Raw genomic sequence first — 27,649 nt, 5'->3', positions numbered from 1 at the left:
CTAAAGGAAATCTAAATGACCTAAAGAATCAAATGGATCTGAAAGATCTAAAAGATTTGAACAATCTAAAGGATATAAATAATCTAAAAGATCTAAAAATTTTGAAAGATCTGAAGAATCTAAAAATGCTGAAAGAACCAAAGTACCTAAAACATCCAGCAAAAGATTAGAAAAAAAGAAGGTGCCTGAGGATTTGAAAAACCTGAAAGATCAAAAAGATCTGAAGGTCTGTGTATAGTCTAAAGGAGCTGAAAGACTTGTATTATCTGAAGAAGATTTTAAAGATCAGTAATATTTTAAAGATCTGATGGATCTTAACAATCTAAAGTTTGATAATTTGTTATTCTTTACTGTTCGTTCAGCAAGAAAATCCTATTGCAATTTTTTGATGAACAAATAATAATTAAAATACGTACCATCTGAAGGATCTAAAAATCTGAACAATTTGAAGAATCTATAAAATTCTGAAGAATCTAAAGAAGCGGAAGAAACCAAAGTATCTAAACCGTCTGAAAAAAGTGAAGAATCTGAAGTACCTGAATAATTTGACGTAACTGAAGTATCGGAAAAATCTTAAGAATCTAAAAAATCTAAACAACTTGAAGGATCTGATAGATCTGAAGAATGTGAAGGAGCTGAAAAACTTGAAAAAATTAGAAAATTTAAAAAATCTGAAGGACCAGACGAATTTGGAGAATATGAAAAATCTGAAAAATCTGAACAATTTAAAGAATCTGAAGAAGTAGTCTGAAAAAGATCTTAAAGATCTCAAAAGTCTAAAGAAACTAGAAAGTCGAAAGGATCTGAAGGATAAAGAGATTTTAAAAGATCTGAAGGATCTAAAAATGCTAAAAAAACAAAGTACCTGAAACATTTGACAAAACTGAAGGATCAGAAATTCTTCAGTATCTGAACAGTCTGAAACATCTAAAGCGTGATTATGTTTTATTATTAAAACTTTTTATAAACGACTAAAAGATCTAGAAGATCAGAAAAATCGAAAAGATCTAGAACTGAAGGATCTGAAGAATCTGAAGGATCTGAAGGATCTGAAGAATCTAAAGGATCTAAAGGATCTGAAGGATCTGAAGGATCTGAAGGATCTGAAAGATCTGAAGGATCTGAAGGATCTAAAGGATCTGAAGGATCTGAAGGATCTGAAGGATCTGAAGGATCTGAAGGATCTAAAGGATCTAAAAGATCTGAAAGATCTAAAGGATCTGAAGGATCTGAAGGGTCTGAAGGATCTGAAGGATCTGAAGGATCTAAAGGATCTGAAGGATCTGAAGGATCTGAAGGATCTAAAGGATCTGAAAGATCTGAACGATGTGAACAATCTAAAGAATCTAAAGGATCTAAAGGTTCTAAAAGATCTAAAAGATCTAAAAGATCTAAAAGATCTAAAGGATCTAAAGGATCTAAAGGATCTAAAGGATCTAAAGAATGTAAAGGATCTAAAGGATGTACTAAAAGATTTGAACAATCTAAAGGATATAAATAATCTAAAAGATCTGAAGGATCTGAAGGATCTGAAGGATCTGAAGGATCTGAAGGATTTGAAGGATCTGAAGGATCTGAAGGATCTGAAGGATCTGAAGGATCTGAAGAATCTGAAGAATCTGAAGGATCTGAAGGATCTGAAAAATCTGAAAAATCTGAAAATTTTGAAGGAGCTGTAGTGCTTGTCTAAAGAATCTGAAGAATCAGAAGAAGCTGTAGTACTTGTAATATGAAAAAGATCGTTAAGATTTTATAGAGCTAAAGGATCCGAAAGATGTGAAAGATTTGAGATACCTGAAGGATCTAAAGCTCGTTTGCTTTTTATTCCTTACTGTTCGTTCAGCAAGAAAATCTTATTGCAACTTTATATGGACGAATAACTATGATTAACTTTCAACGAAAAAATGAAATTTCCCAAGGACGTCATCGTCGTTACGCCTGATTAAAAATCAATTTTTATTACAAGCCTCTATTTTTCGTCCACGACAAACGTAATTATTCTTTCACGCTCGAATTTCTTACCTCTCTAAAAATACGCAACTGTCAGCACGGAAATAAAACCACCTTTCTAACGATTTATTTATTTACCTTGGCAAGAAATTACATCTAACGTCCTAACTATAAAAATAACTGTCAGTCTTATGAACGCCTAAACTACAACTTTAAATTTTCTACTGTTTCCACTGTACGGATAAGTACCTCCAAAAATACTTTTATAAAACCCAAAATGTCGAATTCGGTAAATCCCCGGAGACGCATCATCCGGGATTTCCCACACGATTGTTACCTCACTACCGCCAATCAGATTCGTCAGGCGCTTCCAGAAAAACCTGTGACGTACAAATTTGTAATCAAACTTCGGCAGGAAAAGGCTAAAAACTTACTTGGTTTCCCAATCGGCGTCTGTGGCTACGACTTGCCATTTATCTCCGTCCAGTTGTTCGATGGTTAAGAAGGTTTTCTCGTGCATAAGGTTGTTCCGGGGGTGGCCGGAAATCTGGAAAATAGATAGCTGTTTGACTAAAGACTTTTTTTACGGCAGAGGTGGATTAAAGTTGGTTAAGGCCTCAGACGTTAGAAAATGTTTGGTCCTCGAAACAAACATTTCTAAAAATTCTATTTGTTGTTCTAAAATTTTAGAATTTAACACAGTTTACAATAAAGTCAAAAGTAGTAAAAGCCCTAAATTTTAATGTTGTAGGAACAAAACTACCAATGTTACGGAATTTAATAAAAAAAGATGAAAATTTTTGGTTCATCTTTAAAATAAAAATTTCTAAAAATTCTGTTTTTTGTTCTATAATTTTGGAATTTGGTAGTAAAGTCAAAAATAGCAAAACCTCCTAATTTTACCGTTTTAGTATTAAAATTTTCGACGTCATAGAATTTAATAAAAAGTGGTGTATTTTTTTTTTGACTAATATAAAAATTATTATAGTGAGCTATGTAGGTTATAACACACGGCGACAACAAACAGGTTGTAAAAGCCCACTTAAGATATTTAAAACAAATAACGAAACCGTCATATTACAAAAGAATCTTTAATTCAACTATTTATGTGATTATTCATTTACTTATTTATTTATTTATTTAATAACAATTTTAAACTTGACTTGTTGCGCAATAATAACAACATTGACCGACTTGTCAACACACGCAACGAGGTTACCACGGTCAGTGTCAAAAAACATGTTTCAACTCAAAATGTACAAATTTCATTAAGTGGTTTCATCGTGATCATTACGACTTGAGGATGTTCTGCCGTGGGACACATTTAAATTGAGTGAAATTTGAGCAAATCGTTAAAATCCTCGTAAAATTTTGCGGTATAGAGGTTAAATTTATGGCAATCGCGTTCATATCAAACGATTTATGGCCACGTAAATTTAGGCGGAAATATGTTGATGTGGTGTAAACGGTGCAAATCTGATCAGATCGATCAGTCTGCACTACCAGTGTTGTGATTATTTTAATTCTCTAGATTTGATGTTTTGTCTATTGCAATGCATACAATTAAATGCTTTAGATTCGATTTAATTAATTTCCGATTGTTTGGATTCGATTTTACATCTTTTCTCAAATTTATTAGATTCCTTCATTTTATTCGATTCCTTTTATTATTCAGATTTCACTGATTTCTTAAATTCTTTACATTTTTTTCATTCCTAGAATAGAAAACAATGTTTTGCCTTCTTCAAAAAAATATTTTAAATTCTACATTTAAAATTCATTGGATTTCTCAAAATTTTAAACATCATTTTCAATTTCCCGATCCTGTAAATTGTCATTTTCTCAAGATTTATCTAAATTCTCTATATTTCTTCTATTCGATTCCTTTTATTCCTTAAATTCCTGAAACTCCTGAAATTCGCCAAACTGTAAAAAGTATAAAATTTGCCCATTTTATTAATGAGTCATTTCTATTCTGAAACTTAAATGTTATTGAGATATCTCAGCGTGAATTGGCATCGTAAAATTGAGATTATTCAGATCCTTTAGATCCGTTCCGTCTTCTTCGAATAATTTTTCAAATTCCTTGGATTTTTTAAGATTTACTGGACTGTCTACATTCCCAAGATACCGTAAATTTCTTAGATTTCCTAGATCTCCTTAAATTTTATAGTTTCTTTTTGAAGATTTGCTATACTGCTTAGAATCCCTAAATTCTTCAGATTATTCAGATTCCACAAATTCCTTAGATTTTTTAGATTCCCTAAATTTCCTAGATTCCTTAAATTATTTATATTGTTACAAGATTCTGGAAGCTTCTAGCGCGAGCGCTATATTGTGCGAGGTGGTTCGAGTTGGATTACATACATCCTTTGAAGATTCGCGGGACTGTCAAAATTCTCAAACTTCTTAAAACTTTTTAGATTCTTTGAATTTCATAGATTCCTGGGATTTTATAGATTTTTTGGATTTCATAGATTTCTTGAATTCTATAGATTCCTTAAATCCTAGATTCCAAGCCTACACTCCCTAGATTCCCTAAATTCCTCAGATTCTCTAGATATTTCCTAGATATTCCCTAAGTATTCTCTACACATTTTCTAGATTTTCTAGATCCTTTAGATTCTCTATTTTCTCTAGATTCTCTAGATTCCCTAGATTTTATGGAGACTCGCTGGACTTCCTAGATTTAAAATTTTTTTTAGATTTTTTATGGTTCTCTGATTCTTTAGATTTCGTAGTTTTTTTAGATTTTTTAGATTTTCTAGATTTCTTAGATTTCTTGGATTATTACATACAGGGTGATTTTTTAAAAACGGCAGGCGTAGAATTTTTATTTATAAACCGATTTTAAAAATTTAAAAAACAAATTAAATGGTTTTTAATTTACTATAAACTGATTATTTTAGAATTTTTCTAAATATCTTAGTATCTTTTAGGCGATATTCAACTTTTTTTATATTTTTTTTTTACTTTTTATTCATAATTTGGAAAATACTAATTTTCTTGATTCAGAAATATCTTCTACTTTTACAAAAAATATTTTTAAAAAAATGTCAAATAACACAATACCGTTATTGTAATGTCAAAAATCAGCAAATAACAGAAAGGATTGGCAATCTTTTTTGAAATTATTGATAACAAAAGACAATAATAATTACAAATCACAAAAAACATCTACTTAATTTAATTAAAATACTGTTAAAACGCCATCCCGACAATTGACACCATGCACTTAGATTTTATTAACTTTTATTGCCTATTTTTTTCAATTTTAATAATTTTTTTAAAAATATTTTTTGTTAAAAGTAGAACATGTTACACATTTCTCAATCAAGAAAATTAATATCTTCCAAATCATGCAAAAAAAAATATGGGTGTCAATTTAAAATAAGAAAGTTGAATATCGCCCAAAAGGTATATACTAAGAGATTTAGAAAAATTTTAAATTCATCAGTTTATACTAAATTAAAAACCATTTAATTTGCTTTTTTAATTTTTGAAATCGGTTCACAAATAAGAATTCTACAACGCCTGTGGGTTTTTTTAAAATTACCCTGTATATTTTTAATATTCCCTTGATATTCCCTAGACATTTCCTAGATATCTCGTAAACATCCTCTAGACATCTGCCAGACATCCCTATGACATTTCCTAGACGTTTAGACATCTCGAAGACGTTCCCTAAACATTCCCTAGGCATGCTTTAGACATCTCCTAGACATCCCCTAATTATCTTCTAGACATCTCCCAGACATACCCCAGACATCTCCTAGATATTCCCTAGACATTCCTTTGATATTTCTTAGATATCTCTTAGACATCCTCTAGATATTCCTTAGACATCCCGCAGACATTTTTTAAACATCCCCTAGATATTCCTACATGTCTAAAAATGTCTAGGGAATATCTAGAAAATATGTAAATATTCCCTAGATAATCTCTAGTATTGTCTAGTCATCCGCTAGACATCTCCTAGATATCCCCAGGACATCTCCTAGATATTTCCTAGACATCCCCTAGACATAATCTAGGTATCTTCTAAACAGCTTCAGATGTCCCTTAGACATCCTTTAAATCCTTTAGACCCTTTACATTCTTTAGATCCTTTAGATTCTTTATATCCTTTAGATCCTTTAGATCCTTTAGTTCCTTTAGATCCTTTAGATCCTTTAGATCCTTTAAATCCTTTAGATCCTTTAGATCCTTTAGATCCTTTAGATCCTTTAGATCCTTTAGATCCTTTAGATCCTTTAGATCCTTTAGATCCTTTAGATCCTTTAGATCCTTTAGATCCTTTAGATCCTTTAGATCCTTTAGATCCTTTAGATCCTTTAGATACTTTTTATCTTTCAGATCTTTCAGATGCTTCAGACTATAATTATTCGTTTATAAAAAGTTTTAATTGAATTTTCTTGTTGAACGAACAGTAAAATTTAGATTTTTTAGATTCTTTAGATTCTTTAGATTCTTTAGATTTTTTAGATTCTTTAGATTCTTTAGATTCTTTAGATTCTTTAGATTCTTTAGATTCTTTAGATTCTATAGATTCTTTAGATTCTTTAGATTCTTTAGATTCTTTAGATTCTTTAGATTCTTTAGATTCTTTAGATTCTTTAGATTCTTTAGATTCTTTAGATTCTTTAGATTCTTTAGATTCTTTAGATTCTTTAGATTCTTTAGATTCTTTAGATTCTTTAGATTCTTTAGATTCTTTAGACTCTTTAGACTCTTTAGACTCTTTAGACTCTTTAGACTCTTTAGACTCTTTAGACTCTTTAGACTCTTTAGACTCTTTAGATTCCTTAGATTCCTTAGATTCCTTAGATTCCTTAGATTCCTTAGATTCCTTAGATTCCTTAGATTCCTTAGATTCCTTAGATTCCTTAGATTCCTTAGATTCCTTAGATTCCTTAGATTCCTTAGATTCCTTAGATTCCTTAGATTCCTTAGATTCCTTAGATTCCTTAGATTCCTTAGATTCCTTAGATTCCTTAGATTCCTTAGATTCCTTAGATTCCTTAGATTCCTTAGATTCCTTAGATTCTTTAGATTCTTTTCTTTAGATTCTTTAGATTCTTTAGATTCTTTAGATTCTTTAGATTCTTTAGATTCTTTAGATTCTTTAGATTCTTTAGATTCTTTAGATTCTTTAGATTCTTTAGATTCTTTAGATTCTTTAGATTCTTTAGATTCTTTAGATTCTTTAGATTCTTTAGATTCTTTAGATTCTTTAGATTCTTTAGATTCTTTAGATTCTTTAGATTCTTTAGATTCTTTAGATTCTTTAGATTCTTTAGATTCTTTAGACTCTTTAGACTCTTTAGACTCTTTAGACTCTTTAGACTCTTTAGACTCTTTAGACTCTTTAGACTCTTTAGACTCTTTAGATTCCTTAGATTCCTTAGATTCCTTAGATTCCTTAGAATCCTTAGATTCCTTAGATTCCTTAGATTCCTTAGATTCCTTAGATTCCTTAGATTCCTTAGATTCCTTAGATTCCTTAGATTCCTTAGATTCCTTAGATTCCTTAGATTCCTTAGATTCCTTAGATTCCTTAGATTCCTTAGATTCCTTAGATTCCTTAGATTCCTTAGATTCCTTAGATTCCTTAGATTCCTTAGATTCCTTAGATTCCTTAGATTCCTTAGATTCCTTAGATTCCTTAGATTCCTTAGATTCCTTAGATTCCTTAGATTCTTTAGATTCTTTTCTTTAGATTCTTTAGATTCTTTAGATTCTTTAGATTCTTTAGATTCTTTAGATTCTTTAGATTCTTTAGATTCTTTAGACTCTTTAGACTCTTTAGACTCTTTAGACTCTTTAGACTCTTTAGACTCTTTAGACTCTTTAGACTCTTTAGACTCTTTAGATTCCTTAGATTCCTTAGATTCCTTAGATTCCTTAGATTCCTTAGATTCCTTAGATTCCTTAGATTCCTTAGATTCCTTAGATTCCTTAGATTCCTTAGATTCCTTAGATTCCTTAGATTCCTTAGATTCCTTAGATTCCTTAGATTCCTTAGATTCCTTAGATTCCTTAGATTCCTTAGATTCCTTAGATTCCTTAGATTCCTTAGATTCCTTAGATTCCTTAGATTCCTTAGATTCCTTAGATTCCTTAGATTCCTTAGATTCCTTAGATTCCTTAGATTCCTTAGATTCCTTAGATTCCTTAGATTCCTTAGATTCCTTAGATTCCTTAGATTCTTTAGATTCTTTTCTTTAGATTCTTTAGATTCTTTAGATTCTTTAGATTCTTTAGATTCTTTAGATTCTTTAGATTCTTTAGATTCTTTAGATTCTTTAGATTCTTTAGATTCTTTAGATTCTTTAGATTCTTTAGATTCTTTAGATTCTTTAGATTCTTTAGATTCTTTAGATTCTTTAGATTCTTTAGATTCTTTAGATTCTTTAGATTCTTTAGATTCTTTAGATTCTTTAGATTCTTTAGATTCTTTAGATTCTTTAGATTCTTTAGATTCTTTAGATTCTTTAGATTCTTTAGACTCTTTAGACTCTTTAGACTCTTTAGACTCTTTAGACTCTTTAGACTCTTTAGACTCTTTAGACTCTTTAGACTCTTTAGACTCTTTAGATTCCTTAGATTCCTTAGATTCCTTAGATTCCTTAGATTCCTTAGATTCCTTAGATTCCTTAGATTCCTTAGATTCCTTAGATTCCTTAGATTCCTTAGATTCCTTAGATTCCTTAGATTCCTTAGATTCCTTAGATTCCTTAGATTCCTTAGATTCCTTAGATTCCTTAGATTCCTTAGATTCCTTAGATTCCTTAGATTCCTTAGATTCCTTAGATTCCTTAGATTCCTTAGATTCCTTAGATTCCTTAGATTCCTTAGATTCCTTAGATTCCTTAGATTCCTTAGATTCCTTAGATTCTTTAGATTCTTTTCTTTAGATTCTTTAGATTCTTTAGATTCTTTAGATTCTTTAGATTCTTTAGATTCTTTAGATTCTTTAGATTCTTTAGACTCTTTAGACTCTTTAGACTCTTTAGACTCTTTAGACTCTTTAGACTCTTTAGACTCTTTAGACTCTTTAGACTCTTTAGATTCCTTAGATTCCTTAGATTCCTTAGATTCCTTAGATTCCTTAGATTCCTTAGATTCCTTAGATTCCTTAGATTCCTTAGATTCCTTAGATTCCTTAGATTCCTTAGATTCCTTAGATTCCTTAGATTCCTTAGATTCCTTAGATTCCTTAGATTCCTTAGATTCCTTAGATTCCTTAGATTCCTTAGATTCCTTAGATTCCTTAGATTCCTTAGATTCCTTAGATTCCTTAGATTCTTTAGATTCTTTAGATTCTTTAGATTCTTTAGATTCTTTAGATTCTTTAGATTCTTTAGATTCTTTAGATTCTTTAGACTCTTTAGACTCTTTAGACTCTTTAGACTCTTTAGACTCTTTAGACTCTTTAGACTCTTTAGACTCTTTAGACTCTTTAGACTCTTTAGACTCTTTAGACTCTTTAGATTCCTTAGATTCCTTAGATTCCTTAGATTCCTTAGATTCCTTAGATTCCTTAGATTCCTTAGATTCCTTAGATTCCTTAGATTCCTTAGATTCCTTAGATTCCTTAGATTCCTTAGATTCCTTAGATTCTTTAGATTCTTTAGATTCTTTAGATTCTTTAGATTCTTTAGATTCTTAGATTTCCTATTGTCAGATTTTATATTCAAAACGTTATTCTTGAATTCTTTACCTAGGTATCTAGATACGATTGTTGGTTTTTTCAGAATTATTTATAATTGATAATAATTTTTCATATCTTTGACTTTTATTTTTAAAATTAATTTTTTTTTGAATTATTTATATTATGTAAATTAATGTTTTCAGCTTATATTTTTGGCAAATTACTCAGATTGTTGAAATTTTCTAAAAACTTATTTTTTATTTTTTGCGTAAATTGGTTTGAAATTTTTAAATTCGTTGAAATTTTGTGTTTTTTTTAATCTTGAAAAAATTGTTTCATTTCTATGTGCATTCATATTTTTTTTTATAGATAGTCGTTGAATTTAATCGATTTTTTGGTATAATTTTGTAACTTGCAGTACTGCGCGTTGTTTGAATTCATTTGATCCTTCATCCAAATTATGAAAACAAAACAATATTTTTGAAGAGAAAGCAAAACATATCCAAAAAACGAAAAAAAAATTATACAATCCACAATCCACGAAATTGAACGAAACGACGTCTAGTAGAATTAATTTTAATACTCCTACATTTTAGTGGTTTCACTGTGATCATCAAAATTTCAATTAAAACCCACCCCCAGATCCCACCCTCATCAGTCACGAATAAACACAAGCAAACGAACAAGGCATAACCAAATTCCTCTAAATTACATCTCATAATCGAAATTCCCTTTCACCCTAAATTAATATTCGTCGTTCAAACAGCAAAAATACTCACAAATTTCGCAAACACTTTCTTCCCCCTTTTCACGACTTCCGGCGGCTCGGCCACACAATCTCCAAATTGGTGCAGAAGCCCGGAAGTATCAAACATTACCCGGGAAACTAACGACATAACTTTTCCGGAAAGATCCGGAGGGGTCGGTCCCGGATCTATAGTTTCTCCCTGAAAAAAAACGAAGTGCTGTTATTGATTGTTACCAAGATTAAAAGCACTTACTTTGAGTATCGCTTCCGCCATCTTCTTGTAAATGTTTAAGTACAGGGTAAGGGTGTGGGGGCCGAAAATTGTGGAGGCGCCTTCGTATCGCTGCATCTGAAAAAAAATGAGGAAAATTAAGACAATGGAGAGAAAAATCTTTAGATTTTTTTAGATTAGGATTGTTTACCCAAAGATTTGGTGAAAATTATACTAAAAACCGATGACAGGTTATAACATAACAGTAAACCGAAAGAGAATCCAAAAAGAAAAATGTTGACAAAGAAAGATCCATAATATTCAAACAAAACCAAGAAATTAAAAAAAATAAAAAAAATAAAAAAAAAACAAAATAAAATACAGTGTGTCCTAGAACGCTCGCACTTCCTCATAATAACAAAATTTTCCATCAAAACCAGAATTGATTGCCGTATCGCAAAATGTTCTGGCATTTATAGTATTCAAGCTACAAGCAACTAAAGTTGACCATTCACAGCGCATTTCGTGCAATTTGAGAAAAAAATTTCACAGGTAACGTAATAACAGAATGCTATCTAGCGATTTATGACCTGTGATTGGCCAACCTAAAGTGCTTGTAACTCAAAAACGTGCGATACGACAATCAACTCAGATTTTGATAAAGAATTTCTCGTTAAAAGAAAGTGCGAGCGTTCTGGGACATCTTGTATACAGAGTGTTTTAGAAATACATAACCAATCGAAACACGGTAATTGGTGAAGACAAGTAAAATCAATTGACAAAAAATATTGTAGGTAAAAGTCTCTTCGTTTTTGAGATAAAATTAATCAAATATTTGGTCAAAATTTCCAGTTCGCCAGTGGACTAAAAAATGTAGTCTTGATTGCTTTGCAACAATCCAAGGTTTGTTCTTTTAGGTGGATATTTTCATCAGTGCTGTTCTAAATAAGTGAAAAAAAGTGTTTTAATTAATTTAATCGTTAGAAAATATAAAAAATAGTTAATTCGATTTTTTAAGACTAGCAAAGACCGTGTTTAATTTTTGGTAGTGTATGTCAAAAACACTCTGTATAGAATACAGAAACCAGGAGAATTTCTAGAAAAACTGATAAAGATATATGATTTCACAGACTTTTAGATTCCACAAATTACACAGATTTCTCAAATTACACAAAATTCCATAGATTTCATAAATTCCTTAAGCCTAAAACAGACTTGAGAGAAACTCGCGACACTTCTCGCGCGAGTTCTTGCTTATATGTTTACACTGTTTGCAATAAGTTCTGGAAGTTTCTCTCGCGTGAGTTTAGACAGTTCTGGCTTTTGCAATTTTTTGCAGACCCCTTATTTAAAAGAGTTGCGAGAACTTGAGAAAGATCAAAAATGCTTGTAAACACTGGAGAGAAAATCGCTCGCGCGGGAACTTCCGCGAGTTTCAGAGAGTCAACTTGCAGCGGTAGCTAGACTAGGAACAGCAATTTCCGACAAAAACTCACGCAAGATTTCATAGATGTCTTATATTTCATAGATTCCATTGATTCCGTATTTCTTGTAAGTCTTTCATAGATTCAATAAAATTTTATAGAATCCATAGATTCGATAGGTTCCTTATGTTCCTTAAAATCTTAGGGTTCCGTAGATTCCATAGGTTTCAGAGATTCCTTAAATTTCATAAATTTTACAAATTCCACAGATTCCACAGATTCTACAGATTTCACTAATTCCAGAGATTTTGCAAATTCCACAAATTACACCGATTCCTCAGATTTTATAGGTTTCATAGATTCGTTATGTTTCATAGGTTCCTTAGGTTCCATTGATTCCATAAATTCTATAGATTTCATACGTTCCATATGTTCCTTAGGATCGAAGGGTTCCTAGATTCCATAGATACCATCGATTACATAGGTTTCTTCAATTCTTTAAATTCCATAGATTCCACAGATTCCACAAGTTGATTCTGTAGGTTCTATAGAATCCTTAGATTCCATATATTCTTTAGATTCCTCAGATGCCACAAATTCTCCAAATTTGATAGATACCATCGATTACATAGAATACTTGGATTTTTTAGATTCCTTAGATTCCATAGACCCCATCCATTCAATAAATTCTAGATTCCACAGATGCCACCAATTCCCACAAATTTTTCAGATTTCTCAGATTCCACAGATTTCATACATTCCATCGATATTCAATCTAGGAATTTCACAAATTCCATAGATTCCATAGATACAATCGATTACATAGATTTCTTATGTTCCTTAAATTCCATATACCCCATACATTCCATAGATTTAATAGATTCTATAGATTAAACAAATTCCTGAATTTTTTCAGATTTCTCAGATTCTACACATTCCATCGATTCCTCAGATTCCTTAAATTCCTTAGATTCCTTAGATTCCATAGATACTATAGATTCCACAAATTTCTCAGATTCTTCAGATTCCACAGATTTATCAGATTTCTCAGATTCCACACATTCATCGATTCCTTTGATTTCTTAGATCTCGTAGATTCTTTATGTTCCATAAGTGGCCTTAAGGTTCCATAGATTCCATAAATTCCTTAGATTCTATAGATTTTTTATATTCTTTAGGTTTCAGAGTTTCCATAGGTTTCAAGGATTTCTTAGATTCCATAAATTCCATAGAAACCTTAGATTCTACAAAATTCACAAATTACACAGATTACATAGATTTCTTAAATTCTATAGATTCCATATTATGTTACTTATATTCCCCAGATTCCTTAAATAAACATAATTTTAATTTAGTCGTACAGAAAAAAACAATAAATCTAAAAAGAAATTGTAGACAACCTAGAAAATCAATATTATTCAAAGAACTTTGCGACAAAATTTAACAGGGACTCAAAATAAATCAAAAAGAAAATATAGGAGATCCCAACAATTTACCAAAAAATGGACAAAATTTTATGAGAATACAAAGATAATATATATATATAATATACAGAAACCGATTTATTAGAAAAACTTAGGAAATATAATGAAGATAAAATAGAACTCACAAGGAAGAAAAAGAAACAAAATTTAAAAAAAACTAGAAAATTTAGATAAAATCTAAAAAGAGTTTATACAGAATTTGGCAAATATGAAGAAAATAGAAAAAATTGTATGTTAATTTTGCAGAAGCATAAAAAGAATCAACGAAAAATCTAAAAAGAAATTGTAAAGAATCTAGAAAATCTACGTTATCCGAAGAAAATAAAAGAAAATTCGACAAGAATTCAAAAAGAACCAAAAGAAAACGACTCAAGAGAATTTAGCAAAAAATTGGTAAAATCTAATGGGAATCCAAAGGAAAATGAAAGAAAATCGAAAAAGAATACATAAAGTAGAACAGAAACCGAAAAAGGTTTTAGAAAATCTGAGGAATTATAATAGAGATTAAAAAAAACACGAAGAAGAAGAACAAGAAGAAGAAACAGAATATTAAAAGAATCTAAAAAGAATATAAAGGCGACAGAGAAAGAATTAATTATTAATTAAAAATAATTTAGACAATCAAGAAAAATTTGGAAAATGTCAATTTACCTTAAGCGAATATCAAAAAAATCTAAGAAAAATTTTAAGTAGATCCAAAAATTATCCCCAATTTAATGAAAATCTATAAACTCTAACAAATATCTAAGACATTCTTTAAAGAATTTGAGTAAAATATAAAGAGAATCTAAGATTTCAAATACAAATAAAAATAATAAAAAAAAATCTAGAATAAGTCTATCAATAAAAAGCACAGAATACGTTGTATTCTAGAGGGTCTCAAATAGAATTTAAGAAAATTTGAAAACCGATATCAAAACTAAAGAGGAATAAAAAACTAGAACGCAAAGTGTAATCAAATAAGAATCAAACGAGAATCTAAGAACAATCTTCAAAAATCTAGAAAATTAAAAAAAAATACAAAAATCGCATAATAATGCAGAGAGTGTAGCACTTAACAGAATCTAGGAAAGTTTCCTGCAAATCTCAAGATAGAAAAAAAATTTAAAAAGAATTTGTGCACAAACTAGAGCAAAACACGAAAATTTTAAGTTAATCTAAAATTACAAAATAATATAAACTTTTCGTCAGTAAATCCTTCATCCTTCCGGATTTCCGGTTTGTCTAAGCTGTATTGAAGATGCGTAGGAAGATATTAAATTGACTCCTGTCATTGCGTAATAGAAGAGTTACGTGTTCTGAATTAGTTGAAATGCTTTTTGGATATGAATAGATGCGGAGTATAGCGATATTAAGGTTAGATCTGCAGTAATGGAATTTAGATGAATCGCGTAAACATGAATGGAAACTCCCAGAGCTTTTGTTAAATATTAGACTTAGGAGTTCTTGCAAGAATTCGTCGAGACAGAAGAAATGTTGTATTTGTTGCTCCTTTGAGGATTGCTGCAAATTATTATTTCTAATATTAATATGTTCTCTAATAGTTAAAATGTACTTTTATTATATAATACAGTCTAAAATTAGAAATTTTAATATTAACACTAATCAAATTTTTCTAACTAATAAAAAAGAACTAGAAACTTCTAAAAATTTGAATAAAATTGTCCAGTGGTTGAAAAAACTTTAAAAATCTCAGAGTAGCGTAAAAATTTGTTTTGGAATTGACCTTTAATTTTTTTAGAAAAAAACTCCAAAGTCTTTAAAAAATTTTCAAAGAATTTACCAAAAATATAAGAGATTTTTAACGAAAACTTCAAAATAAATCTCCAAATAATCTAGAAAAAATTTGGAAAAGAATATTACCATACTCCAAACAATACCCTAAGAGTGCTCAAAAATCTCTAGAAATCTCAAAAGGAGCTCCAAAAAATTTTTACAAAATCTTTCAAAAATACGCAAATCTAATTTCTTAACAAATAATTCTAAAGAGTCTCAATCCAATATGCAAGGGAACAACAATTAAATCTACAAAAAAAAACTTTAAAAAAAATTACACATCTCCAAAATTTTAAAAATCTACCACAAAATCTCTCTAAAATCTTCCCAGAATGTTTTGAAAGTACGCAAATCTAATTGTCTAAAGAATCTCTAAAGAATTTCCACAAAAATTGCAAAAAAACTCCAAAAAATCTACAAGAAATGTTTAAAAAATTCCACAAAATTTTTAAAAACCTTAAAACATTTACAAACAAATTCTTCACAGAATCGTTCAAAATTAGAATTTAAAATTTCCAAATTTAATTTCCTAACGTATCTATGAAAAAGCTGCAAAGAAACTTCAAAGAATTTACCAGAAAACCTGCTAAAAAATCTCCACAGAAACTCCAAAAATCTTCAAAAAAATTACGAAAAATCTTTAAGGAATCTTCACAGAATCTTCCAAAATTACTTAAATCTAGTTTTTTATCAATATTCAAAGATCCTCGACATCATCTGTAAAGAAACTCTTAAAAATCTACAAAAAAGCTTTAAGAAATCTACAAAAAAATCTAAAATTTCCACAGAATTATCAAAAATCTTCGAAAATAAATGAATGAAAGGGCAAATCTAATTTCCTAACAAATTTCTAAAAAATCTCGACCTAATATGTAAAAGAGCGATAAATAATCTACAAAAATCAACAAAAAATCTTCAAATAATTTTCTCAGAACCCTCAAAACTCTACAAAAAAAAGTCAATCTTCGCCGAATTTTTTAAAAGGGAAACGTAAATTAATTTTCACACAAACTCTCAACCTAATATGCAAAAGAATAAATTTACAAAAAATCTCCAACAAATATCTTCACAAAATCTCCAAAATCTTTAAAAAATTGGGAAAAATCTCTAAAGAATCTTTACGAAATTTTCCAAAAATAAGTAAATCTAATTTTCAAACAAATTTCTGAAGAATCTCAGCCTAATTTGCAAAGAAACCCCAAAATTTGTCAAAAATGTACTAAAAATCTTTCTAAAATTTTCCCAGAATCTTTCAAAAGTATGCAAATCTAATTGCCAAAATAATCTCTAAAGAATTTCTACATAAACTGCAAAAAAACCCAAAGAATCTATAAAAAATGTTACAAAAAGTTACAAAATCTTCACATAATTGTCCAAAATACGAAAATAAAATTCCATGGCAAATACATAAAAAAAATTCACATAATCTGCAAAAGAACTTCAAAGAATTTACGAAAAATCTCCAAAGAATATCCACAAAATCTCTAAAAATCTTCAAAAAGCTACAAAAAATGTTCATAGAATCCTCACAGAATCGTTCAAAAATAAGGGAATTCAACATACTCAAAAAAATTTACATAATTTGCAAAAAAACTCCAAAGAATTTACAAAAAACCTGTTAAAGAATCTCCACAAAATCTTCAAAAACTTCGCAAAATTTCAAAAAAAATCTTCACAAAATCTTTCTAAAATACACAAATCTAATTTGCTATCAAATTTCAAAAGATATCCACATCATCTACAATGAAATCTATAAAAATCTCCAAAAAACAAGGAAAATTCTATGAAAAATTTTTAAAGAATGTTAAAAAGATACACAAATCTATTTTTTTAACAAATCTTCAAGCAATCTCGACATCCTCTACAAATGATCTACAAATAAACTTTCAAAAAATTTCTAAATTAAACTAAAAAATTAAAGAACCTCTAGAAAGAATTAAATATTTTAGAGAATCCAACTCCATAGCATTCAAACGGTCTCAAAATCCGAAATTCCAACAAATCTCCGAATAATGTCTTTAATAAAATCTTTAAAGAATCTAACGAAAAATCAAGGAATCTTTAAGAACTTTTTAAAAAATGCTCAACAATTTTCAAAAAGTCTGTAAAAAACCCAAAAATTTTTAAAACTCAAAAATTGCTTTTAATTTTTTTTAAGTTTAAAAAATCTTTTTTCTATTTCGCGTTCATAATGAAGATATTTCGATACGCGTTTGAGCGTATTTGAGTATCGAAATGGACCAATCCCGTGCCAATATTTCCAAGGGCATTTATTTTTCTTAGGTTTGCAGCAGACAAACCGTCAACCTGCCGTCAACGTTGACAATTTAGATTTTGGTTTTGATAAACCATGATAAATCGATCAATACACTATTATTTCTTGTTGTACTTGGCTTAATAATTCACCGGAGAAAAACTCTTTGGTTGGAAGAGAACCATCATGATCATGATCAACATCTTCGCTCTCTTGACTCCCTTGCGCTCCGTTAACCTCAAAACGTCACATCTGTCAAACTGACTGAAATTTTATTTGGCTACTTCGATTTTTTTGCCTGAACATTTTGCAAATATCAACTCCCCTAAAATTCCCTAGATTTCGAAATCAAATTTTTTCGTTTAAAATAAGGCGAAATAGAAAAAATAGCGTATGATACTTGTTCATAATGCATTTTGCCGCACTTACTACTTAAAAACGTGCGTGCGGCAAAATGTTCATTATGAAACGCGTTTCATAATATACTATTAAAGAATTTTAATAAATCACTAAAACATTTCTAAAAAATCCTTGAAGAGTTCCTAAAAAATCTTTGAAGAATCTGACAGATGAGTAAGGAATCTTCAAACAGCAAAATTGTCAAAATGTGCAAAAAATGTTTAAAAATCTCTTAAAACTGTCTAAAGAAAGACTAAAAATTGGAATTTTTTTAATGGTAATCCATATCATCCAAAAGGTCCAAAAATCAGAAAAAACTACGAAAAATAAACAAATACTGATAAAAATTAAAATTCTATGAAAACATAAAGAACTAATAAATTTACAGAAATTAAAGAATCTAAAAAAATAAAAATTCGACAAATTATCTAAATTCGTAGAATAAAAAAAAATATGTTAATAGGTTTAAAAACGAAGAATTATAAAAATGAAACCAATTTTAAATATTTAGCTAACCCACTTGTAATAGAAGTATACCTCGCTGATAATAATGTATTTCTCGCACTTATAAAGTGATGTACCACTTACTACACATACATTTCTTGCACGTGTCAGTGGAAGCTGAAAAAGTTCACGAAAAGGTTTGTAAACACGCCGTGCATTAATTTCCGATTGTTCGCAGAAAGACAATATTGACCAGGATCGCATTCAAGCCATTTTACCCTCGAAGACACCCCCGCCATTTACCGCAACTTTCCCTTTTGATTCCCTAAAATCGATCCTCTCCCAACTTCATAAAAACTTGATCTCCTCTTAATATAACTTTCCTGATAACTTAGCATTTTCCCATTTTTTTATCTTAATATTCAAGAAATATGTTTACACGGCTCTGCGAAACTTTTGAACAAATTTCAATCTTTACTCACTTGATATTCCTCGGGCGTCGTAATGTAGCTACTATACGTGTTACTCAGACCCGTAATAATGGATTTGGTGTCCGGGGAACCCCCGTTTGTAATAGCGGTTTCGGTGATGATGCTCCGGAGACGTCTTCCGGACATCGTGGTGAATTCCCCGGGTACTGCAATTAAGAAGACTTCTCCGAGTTGAATGAGCTGGGTGGAGACTATGCGGGGTTGCCAGGCGTATGGGGTGGAAATCTAAAAGAAAGGTTATAAATGGATCGGAAACTTGGAAAATTAATGTTGGGCGAAATAATCTAAGAACTAACTTTATTCGAGAGCAGGTGTTGCGAAAGTTAACTTATTAGTGATTGTAATGGGAGAGGGGAGACGAATTTAAATAATCTTTAATTGATTTTAATGCTGAGCAGAAGATACGCAGTGGTTGTTCAAATTTTGGAATTTTATAGATTCATTTCGATTTTTTGAGTTTAGAGTTCGATTTGAAGTCTTCAGATTCTACATATTTTACAAAAAAAATCTAGAGAGAATCTCTAACTAATTGTCAACGAATTCCAAGAAAATCTTCAAACGTTTTTTGAGAAATGTCAAAAAAATTTCTAAAGTGTTACAGAGAATCTCCAATGAAATTTCCAGAAAATTTCTAAAGCATCTTCAAGCAGTCGTCAACAAATTACCACAAAAAATCTCAAAACAATGATAAACACGAAGAAAATATTAAAGAAGAATCAGAAGATTAAGATTAAGAGAAAGAGAAGAACAGGATAAAGAACAAGTGAAGAAAGAGAAAAAGTAAGAGAAATACGCAGAGAAACCGACAGAAGAATGAAAGTAAGAATAAGAATAAAAATGCAAAAGAGTATGGAAATTAGAATGAAAATAAGAATGGAAAGAATAATGAAAATAAAAATAAAAACTGAAATAATAAAAAAAAGAGATGAGAATGAGATTCGATACGGTAATTGGCAAGAGGTAAAAGAACACTAAGAAGAACACAAAGAGAATGAAGAAGAGGAGCAAGATAAAGAATAAGAAAAAGAAACAAAAAAAAACAAGAAAATGAACAAGTAGCAAAACCGAAAAGGAAACAGAAAGAAAAAAACGAAGAATAAAAATGAGATTGAAAATGCGTAGAGGAAAACTGAAAAAAAAGAAGAACCATAAGTATAGAATAAGAATGAGAATAAAAATGAAATTAAAACTGGGAAAAAAAAAACAAGCAAAAGACTAAGAGGAAACACACGCAGAAGAACAGAAACAAAACAAGAAAAAATAGCAAAAAAAGAGCTTGAGAATGAGATTGCAAAAAAAGAGAAAAAATAAAATCGAATTGGAAATGATAATGAGAATAGGAATGAAAATGAAAATTAAAATAGGAATGGGATTGAAATTGGAAACAAACAGAAAAACAAGAAGAAAAACAATCAGAATAATAAAAAGAGAAACAAGAAAGGAAACTGAAAGAAGCTGAAGAATGACAATGAGAATGCAAAGAGAGAGAAGGCAAATAAGAAAAAAAAAAGAATTAAAATGAACGGGAGTTAAGAATGAGAATGAAAATTGAGAATGGAAATGAAAATATGCATGGGAATGGGAATGGGAATAAAAATGAGAATGGGAATGCGAATGGAAATAGGAGTGTGATTAGAAATAAGAATAAGAATGGGACTAGTAATGAGATTGAGAATGGAATTGGAAATGAGTTTAAAACTAAAAACAAACAGAAGAACACAAAAAACAGACAGAAGAACAGGAAGTAGAACAAAAAGAGATACAAAAAGAGAAAGAGGAAGAGATACATAAAAAGGAGCTCAAAGAAAAACATACAGAAGAAGAAGCACAAGAATAAGAATAAGAATGCAAAAAAGGAAATAGCGAAAAAAAAAAGAGGAAGGATGATAATAGAGTAAGAATGAAATGGGAATAAGAATCAGAATATAATTGAAATAAAAATGGTATTGGAGATGAAAACGAGGATGAGACTGGGATTTAAAATAAAAACATACAGAAGAACAAGACGAGAAACGAAAAAAAAAACAAAAAGAAAAATCTAAAGAGAAACATAAAAGAAAAAGAAAACAAGTAGAAAAAGAAGAGAAACCGGAAAATACACAGAACGAGAAACAGAAAAAAAGGAGGGAATGGGAATGGGAATGGAAATGGAAATGGAAATGGAAATGGAAATAAAAATGCAAATGGAAATGGAAATGGAAATAGAAATGAAAATAGAAATGAAAATGGGAATGGGAATAAGATTGAAAATGGGATTAAAATTGGGATTAGGACTGAGAACAGGCAAAAGAACAGGAAAAGAAACAAGAAGAAAAACAGAAAGCAGAACAAAAAAAGGAACATATAGAAAAACTGGAAAAGAAACAAAAAGAAAAACAGAAAAACAGGAAAAAGAACAAGAAAAGAAACATATATAAGAACAAGAAAAGAGACAGATAGGTGAACAGATAAGAGAAGATGCTGAAGAATGAAAATAGAATGAGAGTGAAAATAGGGATAAAGAAGGAAAATAGAATTCCGAATGAGATCGGAAATAGGAATAGACTTGGAACTGAAAACAGGCAGGAAACGGGAATAAAAACAGACTGAAAAATAGAAAGAGAAACAAGAAGAAAAACAAGAAGAGGAAAAAAAAGGAAAATAAGAAAAAAATCATGAGAATGAAAATGAGAATGAGAATAAGAATGCAAAGAAGGAAAATGCGGGAATGGGATTGGGAATGGAAATAGGTATAGCAATGGGATTGAGAATTAGAATAAACAAAAAAGTATACGAAGATAAAAATTTGCGTAAATAAAAACTTCCAAAAACTTGGATCTTCTGAACAAAAGAAGAAAACCAAAAAACAAAGAAATTTGAAGCACAGAAATTTATAAAATTTTAAATAAAAAACAAAAAAAAACGAAAAAGAAAAAGAAGAATAAGATTGAAAATAAGAATTGGAATAAAAATAAGCATAAGCAGAAAAACAAGTACATAAACCTGAAGAATATCGTAAATAAAAACTTTGCTTAAATTTTCTGAACGAAAAAAAAACAAAAAACAAAGAAATTGAAAGTCATCATAAAGAGAATACTATTAAACCAAAAAAAGTTATAAAGTAAAAATGCAAAAATAAATAAAACAAAAAAAGCACAATTTTCCAAATAAAAATTTGAAAGAAACAAGTAAAACAAAAATGTAAAACCACAAAAGGAAACAGCAAAGCTTGTACGCTGACTGCTAGCTCTGAAAAGAAGTGCACACTATCGAGTTTAGTAAAAAACAAATAGTTTCCCAGACAGGCATTACATTTATCTAGCGACGACTTCACCTAAAAGACGTACCTAACACCATTTTTCCACTTTACCTATTTTCTCATTTTTCCATACAAGTACAAATATTGAGAAACACTTCCAATGCTATAAAAAAGTAAAAGCGTTTTACATTTCCCAAGAAAAAATAGCTCTCGTTCACAACTATCGATTCGAAAGGACACATTTCCCCGACCGTTTCATATTAATATTGTATAATCTATACATGTCATAAAACACGGCCTGTTTTTCTCCTAAAGAACAAAAACTGTTTCGTACATTCGTGTCCTACATTTACAATTTTTCCTGTTTTTATTTCAGGCTGTTTTTATCGCATTTTCATAATTTACGCATCACAAGCGCATTTATCACTCGAAGCTCGTTCTTTTATGCTAAACAATCGTCGAATCGATTCATTAGGAGGCGGAAATTTAATTAAACGCGGACTATCAGCATTTACTATCTCAAAACGGACTCCAATTCTGGACACTTGTCATCCATTCATTAAACTCATCTCGCCCGAAAAGCGGCCCTTATTAGTGGAGAATTCAATATTCAATGCTGAATCTGCTCTAACTTTTCTTTTTTTTAAATATTCAATATTTCTTTGTTTATATTTCGTATTTTTGAAATTATGATCCAATCGGTACGATGCGATGAGAGTAACTGTCTAAACAATTAATTATTCTATGTTAGGAATGGAACCGATTAAAAAAATTATAAAAACTGCGAAAAAATTAATGAATAGAAATATAATTTTAGAATAGAATTTTCTATAAAAGAATAAAATGGTAAAGCGAGAAAAAGAAGGGAAAAAACTAAAAGAAGAAGTGGATGAGAAGCAGAATGAAGAACTAAAAAGGAAACGACAAAAACATAAATGGAACAAGAAGAAGAATAGAAAGAGAAACAAAACGAGAATTAGAAATCAAAATAAGAAGAATAAGGATGAAAACAAAGATTAGAATGAGAATGCAAAAAAGAAAGAAGAAGAATGGAAATTAAAATGAAAATAGAAATGCAAAGGAGAATGAGAATGTGAAGAAAAAGAATGAGAATAAAAATAGAGATGGAAATAAAATTTGAAATAAAATTTCAAAAGCATTTTCTACCAAGTCGTCAACAAATTTCCAAAAAAAAATTTAAAACAATTATGAACACGAAGCAAAAATTAAAGAAGAATCAGAAGAATAAGATTAATAGAAAGAGAAAAAGAAGAGACAAGAAAAAGAACAAGTGAAGATAGAGAAAAAGTAAGAAAAACACGCAGAGGAATCGACCGAAAATCTGGAAGTAGATCAAAAAAAGAAGCAAGAAGAAAAAGTAGAGTGTGAAAGAAATGAGAACTAGAATAAGAATAAGAGATTGATTGAGAGTAAAAATGCGAAAGAGTATGGGAATTAGAATGAGAATAAGAATGCAAAGAAGAATAATAAAATTAAAAATAAAAATCGAAATAGGAATAAAAAAAAAGAAATGAGCATGAGATTCAATACGGTAATTGGCAACAGGCAAAAGATCACTAAGAAGAACACAAAGAGGATCAAAAAGAGGAACAACATGAAGAACAGGAAAAAAAAAACAAAAAAGGAAACAAAAAAACAGGAAAATGATCAAGTAGAAAAACCGAAAAAAAAACAGAAAGAAACATAAAGAAAGAATAAAAATGAGATTAAAAATGCGTAGAGAAAAACTGAAGAAAAAAAGAAGAACAATAAGTATTGAAGAGGAATGAGAATGGAAATGAAATTAGAACTGGGAAGGGAAACAAACAGAAGACTAAGAAGAAAAACACGCATAAGAACAGAAAGAAAAACAAAAAAAAAGAGGCAAAAAAAACGAAAAATGGAATTGGGAATTGGGAATTGGAAATTGGGAATTGGGAATTGGAAATTGAAAATTGGAAATTGGAAATTGGAAATTGAAAATTGGAAATTGGAAAGAGAGTAGCGCAAATAAAAACTTTCAGAAGCTTAAATTTTCTGAATAAAAGAACGAAAATAAAAAACGAAGAAATTTGAAACACATTATCCGATGAACACTACAAAAAATTTTAAAATGCAAATACAGAAACGAAAAAATCAATGTTGCCAAAAAACTAAAACTGCAAAAAAATTAAAGAAAGAAAAAATAAGAAAAATAAGAATAATAAAACGAATGAGGAGAATACAAAATAAGAAGAATAAGAATTTAAGCATTTAGAACAATTTGTGCTTTTTCAAATTTGTGCAAACTATTCTAAAAACTAAAACTAAAACTTTGATTAAACTCTGTTTTTTTGAGTTCTTCGTATTTTTAAATATCGTCGGTTTACGTTGTTAAGTTAATTTTCGGATAAAATGCGTTTTCCATTTTGTAAAAAAGCTATCTTTTTATGTTATTATTTTATTTCGGAATTAAGAAGCATTCTATTTTCAGTCCTCAAGTTTTCAAATCTCAGATGTAAAGACAAATATGCGAAAAATAAACATTTCTCGAGCTACCTTAAAAAAAATTGAAAATGGACTTAAGCCGACGATAAAACGTTTTGGTTGTTGTGTTTGGTTTAGACTTTTCAATTTTGAAACCAAATGTTGATTAAAGCACATTCAAAAAATAAGAATATGAACCTAAAAAATCTCTTTTTTTGCATACATAATTTGAATTTTTTTGAACTCTTGAAATGATTTGATTTTCTGGATTCTTTAGGTCATTTGGCTTCTTGTAATAAATGTGTAATAAATGTGTAATAAAAATTCGAAATAAAATTCGAATAATATAATAAATGTGACTGAATGCACAAAAAAAACAACAAAGAATTCAGACTGTAAAACTTGCAGAATTTTAAAAACTCTAGAAATATACCCAATTATACAAATTTTAAAAAGTGGAATTATAAAAAATACAAGAATAAAGGCAAATAATCAAAATTGATCAAAAAATTTAGAAAAACCTTTTGATTGTTGTCAAAGAATGGAAGAAATAATAACATCCAAACAGATCAAATAGAAAGTATTAAAAAAAAAAAAAAAACACGAATGTTCATGTTTCTTGGTTTTGATATTCGAGATTCTGTGGATTTTCACACTTCTAAAAGTATAATATAATTTTTTAAATTCTTTTTATCCTTATTTTTCTTCCTCTAATCCCTTAAATTATTTCTTTCAAATTCAATACGTATTGATTTTATAAATTTCTTATTTGTTTTTGAATCTTTTACAAACACATTCACCACTCCCCACAATACCCAGAGATTTAATTAAACATTTTACTATCTCAAAACACCCCAATTCTGACCACATGTCATCCATTCCCCAAAAACCTCCCTTGTTAAAAAATAATCGCTCCCTCATCTCCCAAATCGCAATTCCCCGCACGTTTGCCCGAATTACTCCGCATTCAGTGAAAACACGTCGTACCAACTTCATTAATTAAACAAAAATTACCCTGCCTGAGTTGATGAGAATTGGTTTGGGATATTGACAGTCTACGTCTTCTTGAGTCGGCTCAAAGAGTAAATCCCTGAGAGTGTTCCAGCGAGAGTTGGCACTACGTGTTGCTTGCGAAAAACCCAATTCGCCCACGCCATCTGTTGTCCCGGCGGCGAAGCTGTAGCCCATGGCGGGAAGGCAGCCGCGGACCTTGAAAAAATGGGTAAATTTCAATTGTTTCTTTACTTAGTGTCGGAGTTACTTTTTGTGTCGTTCCGTTGGTTAACCTGATTTCGGCGGTTTCGGACGGCATGTCGACGTAGCGGTGGGCGTGATTGATCGGGGTGTGGATCTCTTTTCCTGGAGCTTTTAGCAACACCTGCAAAGAGAATGTTTTTGTTAGTTTCCGGGTCACGGGATGTTCCGGAAGTTTGAACCCAGAAAGACTCCACAATGGAAGGTTCGAATTAAAATGTTTCAGTTGTAAATCTGTTTGAATGAGGAATTAAGGCGATTGCAAAAAAATACTGAAATAAGAAAAAATGTAGTAGTAAGAAAAAACAATAAAAATTGAAAAAAGGAAAAACCTAAATAAATGAAAAAAATCAATGAAGAAGTATAGTTTTAAAGAATAATTTACAATTGTAGACAGAAATTAAATACATCGCTGGATAGTAAAAGTAAATAAAAAAAGAAAGAGGGAAAGAAGTAAAAAAATTAAAAAAAGATTAGAGAAAAAAATTAAAAATGAGAAAGCAATACTAAAAAAACAAATATAAAAAAATCAAAAACTGGAAAACAGTAAAATAAGAATCAATTTACAAAATTATGAAAGGAATTACGAAGAATGGGGAATATGGAATATAAAGAACAACAACAATAATAATAAAGATATAAATAAATAATAAAACTACAAATATAGTAAGGGCAGTTAGATTTTGAACAAAAAAAAATAATTAAAAGCATTTAGAATAAAATGAAAGTAAAACAACAAAATATTGATAGAAATGTAGTAGCAAAAGATGACAAATAGAGCAGCAAAAAACAAAGACAGAGCTCGAAAATACGACCGTAACCAAAATTATCAAAAAAGAATGCACAAGAAAAAAATAGAAAAAAAACAAAATAAAATTAAAAGAAATGTAAATACAAAACAAGAAAAAGTAGAACCATCTAGTAAATTATCTTGGAATTAAGAAGGATAGAGTGTGAAGAAAAAAGTAAACAAATAAGTAATAATATTATAAGATACTTTAAAAAGATGTAATAAAAAAGAAAAAAAAAGAAAAAAAAAGAAAAGAAGGAAAGATAAAATAAGGAAAGCAAAGAAATGAAGGAAAGGAAGGAAAAAAATGAAATAAGGAAAAGAAGGACTTGAGGGAAAGGAAAGATATATTGGAAAAGAAGGAAAGGAAGAATAAAAAAGAAAAGAAGTGGGAAAAAAAAGGAAAAAAAAAACGGAAAAAAGAATGAAAGAAGAAGAACAAGAAGAAGAAGAAGAAAGGAAGAAATAAAGAAAAAAAAAGAAAAAAAGAAAAGAAAAGGAAAGAAAAAAGAATAAGAAAGAAAAGAAGAGCAAAAAGAAAAAAATATAAAGAAAAGTAACGATGGAAAAGAAGAAATGGAAAGAAGGGAAGGAACCAAAGAAAAATAGGGAAAAAAAGCAAAAGAAGGGAAGCAAAGAAAGAAAAAGATGAGAAAAAAGAAAAAAAAAGAAAGAAGGAAAGAAAGGGAAAAAGGAAAGATAAGGAAGAAAGTGAAAGAAGGAAAGGAAAAGAAAAAAAATAAAGAAAAGAAAGAAAAAGAAGGAAAGGAAGAAAAAAAAAAGGAAGTGAAAGAAGTGACGGAAAAAGGAAGGAAGGGAAAGAAAGGAAGGAAGAAAAAGGTTTAAAAGATAGGAAGGATAAAAAGGAGAAGAAAGCAATAAAGGAAAAGAAGGAAAGGAAGGAAAGAAAAGAAAGGAAGAAAAGGAAGGAAAGGAAGGAAAGGAAGGAAAAGAAGGACAGGAAGAAAAGGAAGGAAGGAAAGGAAGGAAAGGAAGGAAAGGAAGGAAAGGAAGGAAAGAAAGGAAAGGAAGGAAAGGAAGGAAAGGAAGGAAAGGAAGAAAAGGA

The 27,649-nt window shown here is 29.7% G+C and overlaps 1 protein-coding gene across 1 annotated transcript in view; it reads right to left on the bottom strand.

Moving 5' to 3' along the window:
* Window positions 1–2,065: 2,065 nt before the first annotated feature.
* Window positions 2,066–27,649, bottom strand: part of LOC148176517 (pan-ceramidase-like) — a 48,172-nt gene continuing 22,588 nt past the window's right edge. The window contains exons 8-14 of the mRNA XM_088034338.1: window positions 25,801–25,917; window positions 25,554–25,748; window positions 18,827–19,060; window positions 10,606–10,701; window positions 10,384–10,551; window positions 2,385–2,497; window positions 2,066–2,330 (exon numbers count right to left, since the gene is read on the bottom strand). Of these exons, the coding sequence (XP_087890464.1) occupies window positions 2,150–2,330; window positions 2,385–2,497; window positions 10,384–10,551; window positions 10,606–10,701; window positions 18,827–19,060; window positions 25,554–25,748; window positions 25,801–25,917 (1,104 nt within the window). The 3' untranslated portion in view covers window positions 2,066–2,149. The remainder of the gene's footprint in view (window positions 2,331–2,384; window positions 2,498–10,383; window positions 10,552–10,605; window positions 10,702–18,826; window positions 19,061–25,553; window positions 25,749–25,800; window positions 25,918–27,649) is intronic.

The sequence above is a fragment of the Gnatocerus cornutus genome, chromosome 4, assembly GCF_029298725.1.
Source record: "Gnatocerus cornutus isolate USDA-ARS CGAHR chromosome 4, icGnaCorn1.1, whole genome shotgun sequence".
NCBI lineage: Eukaryota > Metazoa > Arthropoda > Insecta > Coleoptera > Tenebrionidae > Gnatocerus > Gnatocerus cornutus.
Note: the sequence above shows the minus strand (reverse complement) of the source record. Positions and strands in the feature narration are given on the sequence as shown.